This window comes from Diabrotica virgifera, chromosome 3, assembly GCF_917563875.1.
Source record: "Diabrotica virgifera virgifera chromosome 3, PGI_DIABVI_V3a".
NCBI classification, from domain to species: Eukaryota; Metazoa; Arthropoda; class Insecta; order Coleoptera; family Chrysomelidae; genus Diabrotica; species Diabrotica virgifera.
Window position 1 is genome coordinate 253,552,783 of NC_065445.1, and position 18,976 is coordinate 253,571,758.

An 18,976-nucleotide genomic window follows, 5' to 3' on the forward strand; every position below is an offset into this window, starting at 1 on the left:
TATCACTTCTCCTATGTACATAGTTTCAGTATTATTTACGTTAGTGAAATGCAACAATTCGGTTTTAAGACTTTGGTTACCTTGATGGTAACCAAATGATGATTAACCTTGATTTGGTTACATTTTTATCTGGGAATTGATTCAATATTTATTGATTTTATTGCTTAATTCTAAGGCTTAATTCTAAGAAAAACAGAAAAAAAGTGAAGAACAAATAAAGAGGGGACAAAATGGGCGATAGAGAGATAAAAATACTCTGTTACGCTGATGACACCGTGTTAGTAGCAGAGTGCGAAGACGACCTACAAAGATTACTGCACGAGTTCAACATTAACGCAAAAAAAATGAATATGAAAATATCAGCCCAAAAAACAAAAAGCTTAGTAATTGCCAAAGAACCAATAAGATGCAAATTGGAGTTAGACAATCAAATTATACAACAAGTAATGACTTTCAAATACCTGGGAATTAATCTATCAGCCGACAACAATATCGAAGAAGAGGTAAAGGACCAAATAATTAAAGCCAGTAGAACGGGCGGATGCCTAAACGACACAAGTTAAGAAACAAAAGAAAAACAAACACCTAAGATTGGAAACAAAGGCCCGAATATATAAGTCAGTTATTAGGCCAGTTATGACTTACACGGCCGAAACAAGACCAGATACAAGCAAAACACGAAGACATCTGGAGACCAACGAAATGAAGATCTTAAGAAGGATTACTGGAAAAGGACTACAGGATAGGGTAAGAAGTGAGAGACACATATGTGGGGTAGACAATATAAATACCTGGGTAAAGAACGGAAAAGAAGAATGGAATGAGCACATACGCAGGATGTCTGAATCAAGGATACTAAGAATAGCCAGGAACAAGTCACCGTTAGGCAGGAGAAGTATAGGAAGCCCAAGGAAAAGATGGAATGACAACTTAGGGGCAGAATGAAAGGCACCGTTGAAGAAAAACAGTACTGCCTATATAAAAGAAGAAGAAGAAGAAGAAGAAGAAGAAGAAGAAGAAGAAGAAGAAGAAGAAGAATTCTAAGGCTTCCTAAAATTGTTTAAGGGGGACACTATTGTATACTTTTTTAAAGTCTACGTATTATAAACATACCTCTTGGTTTCTCGATTATCGATCTTCTGGCTCTAAAACCAGCTTGTCCTTCTGCTTCTATATCTTTGTACTCTTTTGGATTATATTTTTTACAATTGTTCCATAAACACCGAGTTTTAGATTATCTTCGATTAAATATTTGTGGTTGCACGGATCTATAATTTTTTACATTTTGTAAATTATTTGTTTTTCTATTTTAGGAGTTTATAAACATGAATTTAATTTGGTGAGTTTAGGCTTACACCATAACCATTACTGATGGAGATATAAATTTATTAAAATACTTTTAAAATTGCTGATTCAGAAGCAGAAGTAGGTAATTGAAAAGGTTGGTAGTTTTCGTTTTCCCTAAAATAAATATTCAGCAATTTTAAACTTGACCGGTCGTATTTTGAGTATCCACCCTTATCAGCACCTGGTTTTAAATCTCCAATTTATACAAAACATGCGCATCGTACGGCCCTTAGCCATAAAAAGAGATAAATGGATACATGAAAAACTATTCAATGATCAACAATATGGAAAATATATGCGAATAAAAGACATTTTAGAGCTGGAGTTGGAAGCAGTCGGGTCGAAATGTCAATAACAAACCCCATCGCTTGAAGGGATCGACTTCTTCGCTACATCCATTCCAGAAAAAGGGTTTTTTCGATACGGAACTCCATTTATGATGAAAAATATGATAGAATCGATGGAGTTAGTGCCGGTTTTAAACCCCAGATATTCTATTTAATTTAATTGAATAATATAAAAATATAATCTCTATTATATCTATTCATTCCTGAATTGATTAGTTTTTTTAAATACTTTTAATAATTTTAATATAACTGTAATTAGTAAATAAGCACTGCTTGAGTCAAATTAAGGTATTGGTACAGTGTAAATTCCGATGCACGTCATTATCTACGTCAGAGATTTAAGTTGACATTGTTTCCAAATTACAAGAATTGATTGTAACTCAAATATATCACATAATTATTTCAGAAGTGGATTATACAACAAAATAAATTAATATTCAATGTTTATTTACATAAAAAAAATTAGAAATAGAAAACAAATGTAATAATCTTACGTTAAGAAGATAGGTGCAAACTTTCGGCTCTAATGCTGTTTAAATGCATTCATTTATTTTTTCGAATCCTGAGAAAACTAATTAATATGTTTGAAAAATTTAAACGTAGACTGAAAGACTACATCACTCCCTAGGGTAGAAAATCCCTGAAAACTTCTATAATGTTTATTCTAATAAGTTACAGGGGTGAAAAAAAAAAGAAAATTGAGTGTGATTTTTAATTTTAAACATCTCATTCAAAAGAAACCTATTGTTTATTCTATGGGACTTTCTACCCTTTGTAATGATGTAATCTTTCATTCCGCGTTTAAATTTTTCAATAATATGGATACATTTTCCATTTTCCAAAAAAACAAATGAACATCATGTCCGTAGTGATATTTTCCAAATCGAACATTCGCTATCTTTGTCATACAACGCACTCAGTCGAACAGAATGTAGTGACAAGACCACTAAATATTTGACACTGACAGTAGTATCTGTGTAGTAGATACTGACAGTGACAGTTTTAAAGCTTCCATACCAGTGAGAATAGGAAATAGAAAAAGTAGGAATAGGAGAGAAGTGTCGATTCGCTCGGTAAATTTGCGCCTAGGCTCTTAAAAACAATCTGCCCCGCCTGTGTAGTATAAAAAAGCAAAATAGAATAAAAAACACGTTTTTTATTACTTATTTACTTTGAAATGTGTTGTTTGAAATGTTTGAACAATGTAAAAAAGTGTGGTGTTCTGTTTCCAGATTTAAGTCTTTCTTAAACTTTTTCATCCATCTGGTAGTTTTTTACAAAATCTTTGTTGTTTAAACCTATAAAAAGTGAATCGAAGTGAAAGTGAAGTGAAGTAATTTTAATGCTCAAAAGGCCATAAGATGCTTACATATTAATCACTGTTTGTGTCACTGCTGCTACTGGAATCACTGGCGGAATCCGTTTATATTAATTATAATAGTTACAATTTTCTGTATAGCTTTTCTGTTCTTTAGTTTTTTTAAGTTTTTTGTACTTTCTCCTTGCTTATGTGAATTTCTTCGTTTATGATAATTTCTGGTGTTTTTGGTTTTAACGTAATTTGTTGTTCCCCTGCCTACAACTTATTTAGATAATCGTTTCATGCATCCTTTTCAATGAGTTTTTCAATGGGTCTATTAATTCCTTCACCTGCTCTTTGATCTTTTACATAGCGGCATATTTCTTTTTGCAAACCATAACAATCATGCGTTAGTTCTTTTCAGAAGCGTTCCCAAGGCTTTTTTATTCAACTTATTCTCTTGTATTCGTCGTATACAAGGTTAGCAAGTTTTCAGCTAGGTTAGCACCCTATACCCTATCCCTATACTATTGATAGACTATACTACTTTTGTATTTCCCTACGTCTCCTTTCGTCTTTACTAGTCTATTAATTTGTAAACCATTAAAGTTTATATTAACAAAACACCAAATTTATAACAAAAATTTATTTACAAACAAATTATAAAAATACAATATTTAATACAATTTTTACATAATTATAAAATATCATTATAAATTAACATATATGCACTGTTTGAGCAATTGCATCGTGTTATAAGAATTCTATAAACATTGCACCTACAGAAAAGAACATTGCATCTATGTTTTGATTAAGCAAGATCTCATATTAGTCCTGTCGCCAGGGGGGTACACCGGCCTCCTTTATTCAGATGGACTTACTTAAGTTTGTTTTATGTATTTTGACCCGTAGAACACGATTTTTTTGGGTAACAGTTGATCCGGATGTCGATAAGATTGTTATAAACAAAGAACTTGAGAAATTACATAACAGCGATTTCTCGCAAAACAAAACATTTTTTCTGTATTCTTTGGATCATTCTAAGCAATGTTCTTACAAGCTTTTTCTTAGGAGGCATAGTTTTCGATATAAACGCGGTTGAACTTTCAAAAAATCGAAAAATTGCAATTTTTGAAACCGAATAACTTTTGATCAAAAATTAAAATAGCACTTCTGCTTACCGCATTTGAAAGTTCACGCCAAATTATACCGGTTTTAATCATTTGCATTGCTAAAAATTAATTTTTTTATTGTTAAACAAAGCTATAAACACATAGTGCTAGAGTGATGTTTTCAATGCAACTCCATTTAAAATCGAACGAGTAGGCGAACCTACAAACAGGCAATTTCTACGTAGCATGCGTTAAAACGCATTAAAACAATGTTGTTCTGAAGCTATTTCCTTGTGGCATTTTTATGATTAACTATTTAGTTGGAAATAAGCCACAATTAAATTGAAAAAATAATTTTTTAAACGTTTCGAAGCCCAAATCGGGTTTCGTTGTCAAAATACAAAATACTATTAAAATAAACAAAAATGTTGTTGCTAAGTAAAAAGATTCTTCTAATAATTTATTTAATCCGACTCATTTATATTGGCAATTCAGACGTATATTATACATTTTAAAGTAGAAAACTTTAAAATGATATCGCCAATATTTATGAGTTGCGTTCCTGGGACGACTTTACTAAAAGATAGTTCATTCGATTACATGAAATCAATCCCAACTCAAGAATATCCGTCACAAAAAAATCATAGCATGTGATCTGTCTTTCAAAAGACAAACAAATGCAACGATGACAGTAAAATTCTCGCGTTAGAGATTCCATAGTAAATCACGAGGGAAAACCAGGAAAAAACCTGGTGATACTATCCCGACATCGTAAGTATTTGGTCTTACATTTAATTTACTTTTAAAAAACTAATACCAAATTCTGACTTTAATATGTTTAAATTATAAATAATATTAATAAATAGATCTACAATGAGTAATACTAAAATATAAAATTTGTACTAACTCGATATGTTATTGACTTACTAATCCTGGTATTTTCTTTCTATTGACTTCCTCTTTCAGTATGGGTAACCACATCCTACTGCATTCTACCGAGGAATTTGCGACACAATTGGTTTCATTTAGCATAATTAGAGCCGCTTCTTTGATTTTTCTCTTTTTACTATCTGATTCTTTCAGGACTATACTTGAATCTCTCCACTGAACTCTATGTTCATTATCCCATGCGTGTTGACATATTTGAGATCTATCAAATTCTCTATTTTTAATATAAGACTGATGTTCACTTATTCTAACGTTTAATGGTCTTGATGTTTCACCTAAATAAAATTGTTCGCATTCACAAGGTATTAATGTATAATGTATAATGTATCACATTAAAACAATATTTGTTTATAGCTTTGTTTGACAATAAAATTTTTTTATTTTTAGCAATGCAAATGATCAAAACCGGTATGATTCGGCTAGAACTTTCAAATGCGGTAAGCAGAATTGATATTTTATTTTTTTAATCAAAAGTTATTCGGGTTCAAAAATTGCAATTTTTCGATTTTTTGCAAGTTCAACCGCGATTATCTCGAAAACTATGCATCCTACAAAAAACTTGTAAGAACATTTTTTGCTTAGAATGACAAAAAAAATACGAAAAAATGTTTAGTTTAAAAAATATCGCTGTTATCTAATTTCTCAAGTACTTTGTCTATAATAACAATCTTATCGACATCCGGATCAACTGTTACCCAAAAAATTCTTGTTCTACGGGTAAAAATGCATAAAAGAAAACTTGGGTAAGTCCATCTGAATAAAGGAGGCCGTTGTACCCCCCTGGCGACAGCACTATATGGACACACATGTATATATCCATGTTTGAAGATTTGACAGTTTTTTCCGTTAAAGAGTATATATTATATTTATCAAATCTAAAAAACTAAAAATCCAATTTTGAAAAACTGACATAGTAATAATTAATGCTGTGCAATACTGCACATCGTATTGAAAAATTAAATAAAAAAATAATAAAAAGTCATTGCATTTTCCTTTTATTTCTTATATTAATTTTTTACTAGCGACGACGTCAAAAACTCAAAAAAATGACAGATTTAAATTTAACTCAAGCAAGAAACTAAAGCAAGAAATTCCCAAACACCCAAGAAACGGAAACAATACCAAGTAGAGCAGCTCCAAGATGAAGAGGCAGCAAAAAGAATAAGAGAAGAAATAAACAAGAGATTGGGAAGAATCACGATGGGGAACATAGGGGAGGAATGGGAACCAAGACAAACAACCTAGATACAAGCGGTAGACTTTAGCATTGGGAAAGCAGAAAAAGAAAAAGAGAACACTGATTTGATGAAGACTGATTATCAGAATCTGATTTCAGTTTTGTCAAACGATTTATAAACGAGGTGAATTGGCTTGTATCTTTTAAACTTCTTCTTCTTCATGTACCATGTCCTTTCAGAACGTTGGTTACCATCATAGCTATCTTAATTTTATTCACTGCCACCCTAAATAGCCTGCTTGTATCAACACCATACCAATCTCGCAAGTTCTTCAACCATGAGGTTCTTCTTCGTCCTGGACTGCGTTTGCCTGCTATTTTTCCTTGCATGATATTTTGTAGCAACCTATATTTGGGACCTCTCATTACATGTCCGAAATACTCCAGCTTTCTCTGCTTGATGCTTTTTATGATCTCAGTAGTCTTGCTGAGACGTTCTAGTATTGTGGAGTTTCGAATCTTCTCCACCCAGGAAACCTTTAAAATTATTTTATAGCACCACATTTCGAAAGCCTCAAGGCGATTTAGATCGATTTTATTCACAGTCCAGGACTCGACACCATAAAGTAAGACCGAGAACACGTAGCAGCGAAGTAGGCGGATCCTCAATGCCAATTTTAGGTCTCTGTTACATAACACCTTGGATATCCTTCTAAAAGCGGCTCTAGCCTGCTCTATCCTAGATCTAATTTCGCCGTGACTTTCTGCGTTACAATTTAATTGCTGTCCAAGGTAAACGATTTTATCAACTTGCTCAAGTTTGGTATTATTTACATATATAGACGGTTTTATATGCTGCTGTTTTCTTATTATGAGTATTTTGGTTTTCCGTATGTTCAGATCCAGACCTGTCTCCCTGCAACTCTCAACGACACTATCAAGTGGTGTTTGCAGATCTTCTTGACTAGAAGCTAGGAGTACTGTATCGTCCGCATATCGCAAATTATTGATGACTTCACCGTTCACAAGTATTCCTTCTTGTTTTTCAGAAAGTGCTTTTCTGAAAATTCTTTCGGAGTAAACGTTGAAAAGCAGGAGTGACAAGAGGCATCCCTGCCATACTCCTCTTTTAATATTAAGAGCCTGTGATTCCACACCATCTACTAAAACTGATGTTGTTTGATTCCAATATAAATTTGCAATTATTCGAACATCTCTGCCATCCAAGCCAATGTCTTTTAGAGCTTTGATCAATATAGAGTGCTTAACACGATCAAATGCCTTTTGGAAGTCAATAAAACACAGTATATGTCTACAGATATATCTCGACATCTTTGAGCAAGTACGTTAATTCCAAGCAATGCCTCTCTCGTTCCAAACCCGTTACGGAAACCAAACTGTGTGTCATCCAGGTATTCCTTGCATTTATTGTAGATACGACCATGTATTACCTTCAGAAAAATTTTCAATAAGTGGTTTAAAGTGGTTTTAAACTTAGTAATTATAATTAGAAAATGATATATGCTTAATTTTTGTATAGTAATTTTGCTATTATGAATGCTAATTAACTTAATCCAGGAACCGAAGCTTTTCACCTCGCAATTTTTACAGAATGAATCGATTTGCTTGAAAATTTGAGAATAAGTAGTGAATAGTCCAAGGATCAAAATGTATATGATGCCAAAAGGCGCTTTTGCCATGGGGGTGGTTGCCACCCCATCTCGGGGGTGGAAATTTTTTATTATATTTTGACCACAAAAGTTGATAAAAACGTTCATTCTAAGCAAAAAATGTTCTATACATTTTTTTGATAAAATTAATAGTTTTCGATTTATTCGCTATCGAAAGTGTTAGTTTTATATCGAAAAAATCAATGTTTTACCAATTGTACTCATTTACGATTCACTCAATTTTTGCCGTAGAAAAAATTTTTTCAAACCAAGTTCTTGGGAATTAAATAACCTACAATTTCATTATTAAACATTTTTTCGTATCTCTGATGCTAATCTTTTTATTCTGAAGAAAATGGCATTTTTTACCAAACTACAAAAATTCGTTATTCGCTTTTAACTCTAGTTTTTTAAAAACTTATTATTTTAAGCCACTCAAACTTCTAGAATATATTAATAATACATAAATAAAGAAAAATCAATAAGGCCAATGACTAAAAACACCGCTATCTTACATTATTATGCTTCCAGTTTGATTTCTCCTTTTTTTTTTCAAAAAAATGTATTGATTTTTGAACCGTAACTTTTTTATTTTTTATCTTAGAAAGTTTGGTAAAAAAGAATTTTTTAGGTTTTTACAAGATCTATAAGCATATTATTATTAAATCTTGTAAAAATCCTCAGTCGCAAAAAGAGGTGACTTTGAAAGGGTTGGTAAAGATGGTTTTTGCATGTTATTACAAGTTTTAATTGTCAATAGTTCACTGAATTTTTGCCGCATAAAAAATTTTTGCAAACCGGGCTCTTGAGAATTAAATAAGCCACAATTTCATTATTAAACATTTTTTCGTATCTCTGATGCTAATCTTTCTATTCTGAAGAAAAAGCCATTTTTTTCAAACTACACAAATTCGTTATTCGCTTTTAACTCCATTTTTTTAAAAAACAATCATTCTAGGCCTGTTAAACTTCTAGAACCTATTAATAATACATAAATAAAGAAGACCAAATAAGGTCAATGATTAATTTTAATTAGGGTGGTGATTAGAGCGGTTGCTTCCGATCAGTTTTTCGCTAAAAAAATAGGGACTGACATTCTTTTCATTATAAGTCACTTAATTTTTGAGTTAGAGACTTTTTTCTATTTCTGGAGATATATATTTTTAAATACTTTAAATTAGTTTAAACAAGTTATCCTCGAAAAATGCATAGTTTTCCCGTCTTTCGACTTTGAAACTACAATATTTAGTATTTGACGAAGAAGAGCTAGCATATAATGAAGTATAGCTCGATTGCTATTGGTCTAAAAGAAAATTTAGAAATACGATTTTGTTTATTTTTTCAAAAGGTACATTTTTGTTAGGTAAAGTTGTTTTGATAAAACGAAAAATTCTGGAGTTATTAGCAGAAAACTTATTAAAAACATTGATTTTTTCGATACAAAACTAACACTTTCGATAGCGAATAAATCGAAAAATATTAATTTTATCACAAAAATATATAGAACGTTTTTTACTTAAAATGAATGTTTTTACCAACTTTTGTGGTCAAAATATAATAAAAAATTTCCACCCCCCAGATGGGGTGGCAACCACCCCCATGGAAAAAGCGCCTTTTGGCATCATCTAGATTATGATCCTTGGACTATCCACTACTTATTCTCAAATTTTCAAGCAAATCGATCCATTCTGTAACAATTGCGAGGTTTTGTTCTATTTTAAGCTTCATTACTTGGACTAACTGTCAAATCTTAAATATTAAAGGGTACAAAGAACTGTTACGTTTCTGATTAATTTGAAATTAAAACTTAGTGTAACTGCTTGTACTCCTTATTTTATATTCTACAATTTATGTAACATACTCAGAGTATCACAAAAATAGTCAGCACTAGACTGACTCCTCCAATAGATTGACTGACATTAGACGTTTAATAAAAATTAGATAACCAAAACACTATCCACCGTATACACTTAAATGAGGCTGCAATGTTAGTGCTAGATCATTGCTAAAAGATTCTGGCTGAAGAGACCTATGCACCTACTAACCTCTCAGTTTTACCATTTTTATCTACATCTTCACCATCTACATCATGGAAAGTGACTTTTATTCCTGAAATACAGCAGCCATGCACAATTGATTTTTGTGTTTTGGTCATTTAATTAATAAAATATAAAGTTCTAAACATTTTAGCTATAGTGTGAAATTAAAAAATATATTTGTTTCTTTGCTTAGTGAAATACGGAAAAGAAAAATTTAGTTAAATGATACATATTTATAATATAGCAGAAAGCGGTAAAAGACTAGCCTTATTAAATATTACACATTCACATTGTAGGTACATACCTACATTATTTTTAATTTTAACATGGTATATAAAAATTTGAAGTATATTTACAACATCACAGATACTGATCAGCAATTAAATTGTAAGAATTTTGTTCTTTTAGTCATTTGTACCAAACAGTATAGAGAGAACAATGTGTGCAAAGTTCTTTTAATATAAATACATTTATTTTCACAATCATGAAGTCATTTAAGCAACCCTATCATCAGCATTTAAATAGGTATGTGTTCAGTGGATGAAATATTTAAAACGCTTTATCCATAAAAGCTCTCTAAAAGATAATTGGCACTAACTTTCTATACTCTTCCTCTATAACAGGGCTTCCCAAACTGTGCGTCGCGACGCCCCAAGGCGTCGCGGCTTTGTTCCAGGGGCGTCGCGTGTCAGCGCTGACTTTTATTCGATATTTCAAACTGATATGTGACTGAAAATAATATTAAAGCAAGAATCATATTATACGTTCCAGCACGTAGTGTTTCGTTTCCGAAATATATTGATTTTAATGGTTTCAAATATGAACAATTCATACTGTCCGCAGCGTATAGTATCAGACAACTCTTTGTAAAATCAGGTTCTTCGGACACTACACTACGTGCCGGAATGGTGCGGGCATGATAATATGATTCTTGCTTAACTGGGATAACTGTGTAGGCGTGTGTACGGATGGTGCCCGAGCGATGCCTGGATCCTATGGAGGACTACAAGCTCTCATCAAAACCAAGGCTCCAAGTGTAAAATGGACACATTTTTCATACATAAAGAGGCCTTAGTAGCAAAGAAATTACACCTGAATTAAGTGTTGTGATGGATAGCATTATTAAAGTGGTGAACTACACACGATCCGTGAAATCAAGACTATTCAAGAACTTTGTGAAGAAATGCCTTTAATTTACTAATACAATTTTCGTTAGCTGTCCAAAGGCAACGTAGTCGCGCATGTATACGAATTAAGAAATTAATTTTACACGTATCTACATACAAAATCGCATAATATTGAGCAAGACTTTATTAATTCAAAGTATATATTAGCATACCTCTGGACATATTTAAGAAATTAAATGATCTTAATAAGTCTTTGCATGGAAACAATACTCATATCCTACAATTGGCAGATAAAATTACTGGGTTTTAGAAAAAGTTGCTCTTATGGAAGAGAAAATTAGAATATCAATAAATTGACTGTTTCCCTGCTTTACAAGGTATTCTACAAGAAAAATCGATAGAAATCCTCGATCCCTCTTTAAAAAATATGTTTACGCAACACATGTCATCATTGAGCGAACACTTTGAGAAACATTTTCCCGAAGATCTGGAGCAATATGACTGGGTCGGAAACCATTTACAGTCATCCACACAATCGACACTTTCAACAGAGGAAGAAGAACAACTGACAGAATTGTCCTGTGATTCTAGCCTAAAGCTTTTGGGGCTCAGTTTTTCATGAATATCATGCCATCAGTACTTCTGCATTAAAGATTTTATTATCATTTGCGACTTCGTACCTGTGCGAAACGGGCTTTTGTGAAGTTGCAGTAGTAATTAAAAACAAGTACAGGTCAAACATAAACGTAGAAAAAGAAATGAGATTGGCAATTTCCAAACTGAAGCGCCGGTTCCATAAGCTGTGCTCAAAAAAGCAACCACATCCCTCACATTAACCAGCCAGTTAGGTACATAAATAAATACCCCATTTTATTTTTGTGCCCATTTTTGATTTCGTTCTCAATTTCTAATAAAAATTATAAATGTTCAAATAGTGTTTTTGTTGTACTTAACTATAACCTGTTACTAGGCTAGTACTAAAATTTGTAACTATTATTGGGGGTCGGGTTGAGGGGCGTCGCAAAAAAATAGCAAAATCCCAAGGGCGTCGCAGTACGAATAAGTTTGGGAAGCCCTGCTCTATAACTTTTAACACATATATCTCTGTGTAGCTTATTTTATACATATATATTACTTTCATTTACTGAACTTCTTTACTTAGGTATCTTTTGTTCCCTAACCTATTTATTCGTTGTTTTTTCTTCGTTGTTTTTATGTATCGGACTCTCTTCTTTGCTTGTTGTGTTTTTATTAAAAATGTCTGTATTATTTTATTATAACCTCAGCGGTTTAACAACAAGCAGTCAGAAACCAAGCCTCTGGTTTTCTTGTAAATATCAATCACCTACATATTAATTGTCAATCAATTAAGTTTTCATCTCCAAAACATCTTTTCAAATCATTCGTATCACCTTATACGGTGAGATGATTTTTATAACCAGACAAAACATCGTTCTAATAGAATGTAATCACAATGCCATCTAATGATAGGTCTTTTCATTATAACTGACCAAAATTCTTACAATTTAGCCGCGTCCTTATATATTATTAACTTCTTTTTTCTACCTCCGCCTTGGACAAAAGCTGAAGTACGGGAATAAAAAACAATGAAGGGACAAAAACCTGAAAAAGAGTGGTATTTTAGTAAATGTGTTGAGTCATGGTTACAAATAACAGAGGAGGTTACGTAGGGCTTTAAGTAAAAGGTATAATGTGTTAGTTTATCACAGATAATTAGTATCATAATTATCGTATAATGACTTTCATAATTGTAAAATTTTACATGGAAATTCAATGTATAACTTTATTTTAAAAAGGGTAATTTATAATAATGGCCATAATTACCATAGAAAACACGGTTTTTACAAATTTCAATTCGCCGGTCGGCAACAATAATGACATAACTGCAATAAGCCAAATTTCTCAGGAGAGCAAAAAAAACGATTTTTAAATATTTAAAATAGGGATTAAATGAGGAGTAATTGTCCAGGAGCATAGGTATGGCGTTTATTGTTACAATGATGGCTTTTATTTTTATCCCTATTGGTTTGAATTTCATTATCTTAATTTAATCCCCCCATTTTCAACCCTATCTACAGTTGCGTCATTATTCAACTAAAAAAATAATAAATATTTAAAATAGTGATTAAAAAAGAGTAACCGTCCAGGAGCATCGGTATGGCATTTATTCTTAAACAAATTATTACTTTTGGTTTAATCCCTATTGGTTCGAATTTCATTATCTTAATTTAATCTTTCCATTTTCAACCTTATTTGCAGTTGCGTCATTATTCATCTGAAACAAGGTATAAAATGGTACATATTTCAATAACAACGCAAATACCCTGTAGTGGCTCAGCACATTGTTACAGTTATGTCGCTTTTGTATCATCTATAGGTACACAGTATTGTAGAGGTTATTTACGCAATAAACAGGAATTGACCAAATTTGCAATTACGTCATTCTTGTTACGGACCGGCGAATCGTACTTTCGTTACTTTAACAGATTTTGGTTTGGTTGTTCATAATGTAGATACAATGTAACAATAATAATGTTTAGTAAAATATACGAAAAAACTTTGGAAGTGGAATCATACATTCCCATTATCGAGGTTCATAGGGCACAAAGTCACCTTCTCTGTTGCTCATATAAGTAATTACTGTCTGGCGTATCTAAGTTGCGGGGGTAGGCATTTCTTAATAATGATGAAGGTGGAGAATATATTTCACTGAATTTAAGGAATGGTATAGCAACAATTAATGGTATAGGAAACATGACATAAAAGTCAATAGGCTAATATGGCCAGGCCACCTGGTACGGAGTGATGACGATAGACTCATTAGTAATGTGTTTTGGGAAAGACCTGACGGTAGAAGACCGACAGGACGACCTAGAGAAAGGTGAAAAGATGCAGTCAGAGAAGACCTGGAGAAGATGGAAGTGACACCATGGGAAATAATAGCACAGGACCGGAACCAATGGAAGACAATAGTAAACGCGGCAAAGACTCACGAATAGTTGTAAAAGCCAAAGATACAGCAACAATCTGATGAAGGGCAATAGCGATCACCGGTACTAGGATTCGGCGTAAAGAAAATGATCCTAAACCGGCTTCTTGCTAGAATACCGTAGGTGAAACTGAAACAGTTAGAGGTCTACCTAGAGAGATGCGGAGAGCAAGTAGGAAACTACCTCATTATATTCCTCAGAACATCAGTCCCAAGTGAATTGCGATAGGAAGGCACAGGTATAATCAGTACTAAGTAGAGGTTCACGATATTCGATCAAAATATTGATATTGTATTGATATCGTATCGAAAATCAATACGATACCGATACAATACACACCTTAGCAATATTAATGTCGATACGATACTCATTATATGAAATCAGACAATACTCTTGTATTGTCGATACGCTTGCCTCGATATTATTGAAAATATCGATATCGAAAAAAAAAAAAAAATAAAACGCCACAGTTGTTTAATTATATTTGGTGGAATAGGCATTTAGATAAGTGATCTGCAACTGCAACCCAAGCATCAGCTGTTAAACGGGCTCCACACTCTCGGCAAAGTTACTTCGCCAAAGTTGACCGAAGTCCGAAGTCGAAGTACCTCTCTACACACTTGTTCTACTTCGCGAGGAAGTGCGATACCGACAAAGATCCCTTTGACTCGGACGCGCCAGACCGACAAAGAATGGAAGTAGAACGAAGTGAGGCAAAGTTGCACAAGGTGGCCGTCTACACTCTCGTACTTGTTGAACCTCGATCGACTTCGGTGAGAGTGTGGAGCTCGCATTATGATTACACTGTTTATATCATGTGGCATTTGTGGCAATATTATGGAAGTAAATGATGATGACGCAAAAATAATATTCAACAAAAATAATGAATTGCGATTTATTCCGAATCTCCGTGATTTCTTTATCTTTTCAAAAGTAGTTTTTAAACAATAGATACAGAATTAGTAAGTATTAGTCGTTTCAAAAAGCATTCAGCCATATTCAATTTTTGTAAGAATCTATAAGTTATAAAAATATTTGTAATATTTTTAGAATGTTGCCCATTTGCCAAGCAGACCAAAGTGGACATAAAGAGCCTACACAGCTCAGATGTATAATTATTCTTTTTATGTCGATATTTTATCGAGCATTATATCGATCTCGTATCGAAATCAATATCAATACAATATTTTTATAAGAAAGTATTGCCGATATCGATACTCGATACGATACTTCATTGGCATAACCAATACAATACTAAATACTTAAAAAGTATCGATATTGTATCGTATCGTGAAAACCCTTTACTACTCATGCAGTGATAGCACAGATCCAAACCACATACAGAGGGTTGAAGTGAAGAAATTAGAATAAGCATAGTAATAATAATACACACAAGTCGGAAGAACTAGAGCAATTTTATCAACAGCTAGATGAAGCCTTAAAGATAAACACGTTGTCTACATTCTTCACATGGTGGTTAAAAGTCTCCTCCAAAACGATTATGTCGCCTAAAGGCACCAATCATGTTTTCCAAGATATCCCTCTCAACACATTTTCCATAAGCCTCTTAAATGTCGCTGCAGCATTATAGAATCCAAATATCATATCGTTTAATTGCCACAATCTAGATTCTGTGGTGAAGGCTACCTTCTCCTTATTCACTGCGTCCATTTCTACCTGCCAATATGCAGACTTCAAGTCCAACGTAGAAAATAATTTACTTCCAGCCAATGTATCCAACGTGTCGTCGATTCGAGGCAGAGGATAATTATCTTTTTTGGTAACATTGTTCAACAAACTATAGTCCACACAGAATCTCGTGGTTCCGTCTTTATTCTTGACCAGAACCACTGGAGAGACCCATGGGCTCGTAGAAGGTTATTTCCTGCATATTCTGTATTTTCCCGCGTCTTTCTTTATTTCCTGAACAATCGCTTCAGCTTCCTCTCTCTTCACCTGTGGCAATCGTCGAGCTGTTTGGCGAATTGGCTTAGCGTTACCTGTGTCAATTTTATGTTTGACAACTCTAGTTCTTCCTCTCTTTCCTCATTTTGGTACAAAGATATCACGATACCGCCAAAGAAATTCTCGTAATTTTTTTTCTCCGCCTGATTTAGAGACTGGTCAGCAATTGCGACCATTTGATTGAACTTGTAGTTGGTGATATTGTCGGATATTGTCGTCTGACGGATTATGGACGTCACGGGTACACAAATTCCTACTTTTGTCTCTTTCTTGATGGTGACTGGGTACTCATTGACATTAGTAAGTCTTGCAGACATTTCTTTAGCAGAACTAACCAATTCCTTTCCAACTATGATTCCTCGGCCAACCTCCTCGTCGTGGTTCTAAGCATTTTCAACAACTACAAATCACAGGTTCCTGTCATATCTCATGCAGCATCGACTACCAGATTCCTTCTTCAACGTCTTCAAAAAGAAATTCTTAATATTATAGACCTTAGAAAAATTTTCTTTGGTGCGTCTTTTGTATTTGAACAGTTTTTCAATTATTACCTTTTATTTTTGCACTTATATTAATAAAAAAAGTACTTTTTTGATTTCAAATTATTACGTTTTTTAATAGGGCCACCGTGTAAACATTGAAACACTTTGTAGATCCTAAACGTCTGTTTGAATTTTACCACCTATTAGAGTAAGAATGTCATTTCCATGTTTAACTCCACAACTTGACTCTACAAATTAATGAGAGACTGCCGGCGCCCTTTCTCACTTTTCTAACTCCAGTCGAGAGGCAAGGACACGAAGAATTTTGTTAACAAGGGTCTCTTCACCGGAGAAGAGGACAAGAGATTTGCTGCATGTGTGCGTCTTGGAAACCTTGTCGCCTTTAATTAGTTGGATTTATTATCCGAATTCAAGTGTTGGGTACCTACATCGGATTGTGTTCTTTATGTACTTTACTCTTGCGTTGAAGGGTAAAGTGAATCTGTTTATCGTAGAAGGTACATGTGTGCATTTTATCTAATCGTGTACTGACGAAAAAATGTTTATATTAAGGTTTATTTTAAATATGAAATTTTATGGCAGGAGATTGTACATTTTTAACAAGCTAAAGCTAGTTCTTGTAGCATTTTAATACTAGCACTATATTTAACGGGATTTAATCACAATTTAAGTAGAAAATATGTTTTTTTGACGTTAACTGGAAATTGGAACTTAAAAATAAACGTATTCATAAACATATTTATACAAAAACACATCATTGATGTTAATGTAGGCAAAATTAGAGCTTGTTTAAAGCTAAACCACATTTTTTGTTATGTTGCTATTTGCGATATTATTATATTTATTTTGTTTTTTTGTTTTACTTTTATCTATAGCTGTAACGCTCATATGGTATTCATTGATCTTGAGAAAGCATATGATAGAGTTCCTCGAGAGATTCTGTGGTGGGCACTCAATAAGAAAGGAGTCCCTGGTGAATATGTAAAGATTGTGAGGGATATGTATGAAGGAGTAACGACTAGTGTTATGACAGGTGTGGGAGAGACTGATAAATTCCATGTGAAAGTAGGATTGCACTAAGGCTCTGTGCTTAGTCCGTATTTATTCTCATTAGTTTTGGACCAGATAACAGCGAAACTGCAGGGTAACATTCCATGGTGCTTAATGTATGCTGATGACGTCGTGTTAGTAGGAAATATTGAGAGACTTAGAACAAAAACTGGAACAGTGGAGGCAAGCTCTGGAGGAAAAAGGTTTAAAACTTAGTAGGACAAAAACAGAGTATTTGGAATGTTCATTTAAAGATGGAGTTACTACAAATAAAATGGTATCTTTGGATGGTGAACTGATTGTAAAAAGCAATAGTTTTAAGTACCTGGGATCGGTATTACAGAGTAATGGAGAAATAGATGGAGATGCATGCAGTAGAATTAGGGCTGGATGGATGAAGTGGAAAGAAGCGAGTGTTGTGTTGTGTGACAGAAAAATTTCAATGAAGCTGAAGTGAAAATTCTATAAAACAGCCATAAGACCGGCTATGATGTACGGAACTGAATGTTGGGCAGTGAAAAATTAAGAGGAACAACGAATGCATGTGGCGGAAATGAGAATGCTTAGATGGATGAGTGGAGTGACAAAGAAGGATAAAATTAGAAATGAGTATATTAGGGGAAGTCTAGGTGTGGCACCAATTGATGCCAAAATGAGAGAGCATAGGTTAAGATGGTTTGGTCATGTTCAACGTCGAGACGTTAATCACCCAATACGAAAAATAGCTGAAGTGCAGATTTCTGGAAGGAGTAGGAGAGGAAGACCAAAGAAGACCTGGGGGGAGACGATAAGGCAGGACATGTTAGTAAAGGGGATTGACATTGATATGACCCAAGATAGAATTGTGTGGAGAAATGCAATTAGGGAAGCCGACCCCGCATAGGGATAAGGCAAAGAGAATGATGATGACCTACTTTTAGATATGTCCCTAATATAAACATCTCTTGTGTGACTGTGCATCAGTTTTAGTATTACCTAGTTATTTTTGCCTGCATCAGCATTTGGTGCTTTGACATTACCTTTTTTCATTAGTGTTATCAGATAAACGACAACATTAAGACAAATATTTTGAAGAATGAAAAAATCAGTGATAGAGTTGAAGTTAATGATAAGTGGTAAATTTTAATTTAAAGCCCTAATGTAACGTCCTTAAATATTTTTAATAAAACTATGGCATTTAATTTACCTATATTGATCTTCACTTTCACTGAAACCATCAATTTTGACTACATTCCACTCATCTTTCGCCTTTGCATAACTGAAGGAAATCTGTAACAAAAAAAATTATATACTATAGGTATAATTTTAGTCAGTCACTATGAGTATAGTCATATGTCGTATTCTTTAATTTTTGAAGTTATACTTCTTTAGGCGCGTTGG

The 18,976-nt window shown here is 33.4% G+C and overlaps 1 protein-coding gene across 1 annotated transcript in view; it reads right to left on the minus strand.

Moving 5' to 3' along the window:
• Positions 1 to 3,625: 3,625 nt before the first annotated feature.
• The window catches only part of LOC126882394 (fringe glycosyltransferase), a 620,335-nt gene continuing 604,984 nt past the window's right edge, over positions 3,626 to 18,976 (minus strand). The window contains exons 9-10 of the mRNA XM_050647309.1: positions 18,783 to 18,865; positions 3,626 to 12,690 (exon numbers count right to left, since the gene is read on the minus strand). Coding sequence (XP_050503266.1) covers positions 12,630 to 12,690; positions 18,783 to 18,865 — 144 coding nt within the window. The 3' untranslated portion in view covers positions 3,626 to 12,629. The remainder of the gene's footprint in view (positions 12,691 to 18,782; positions 18,866 to 18,976) is intronic.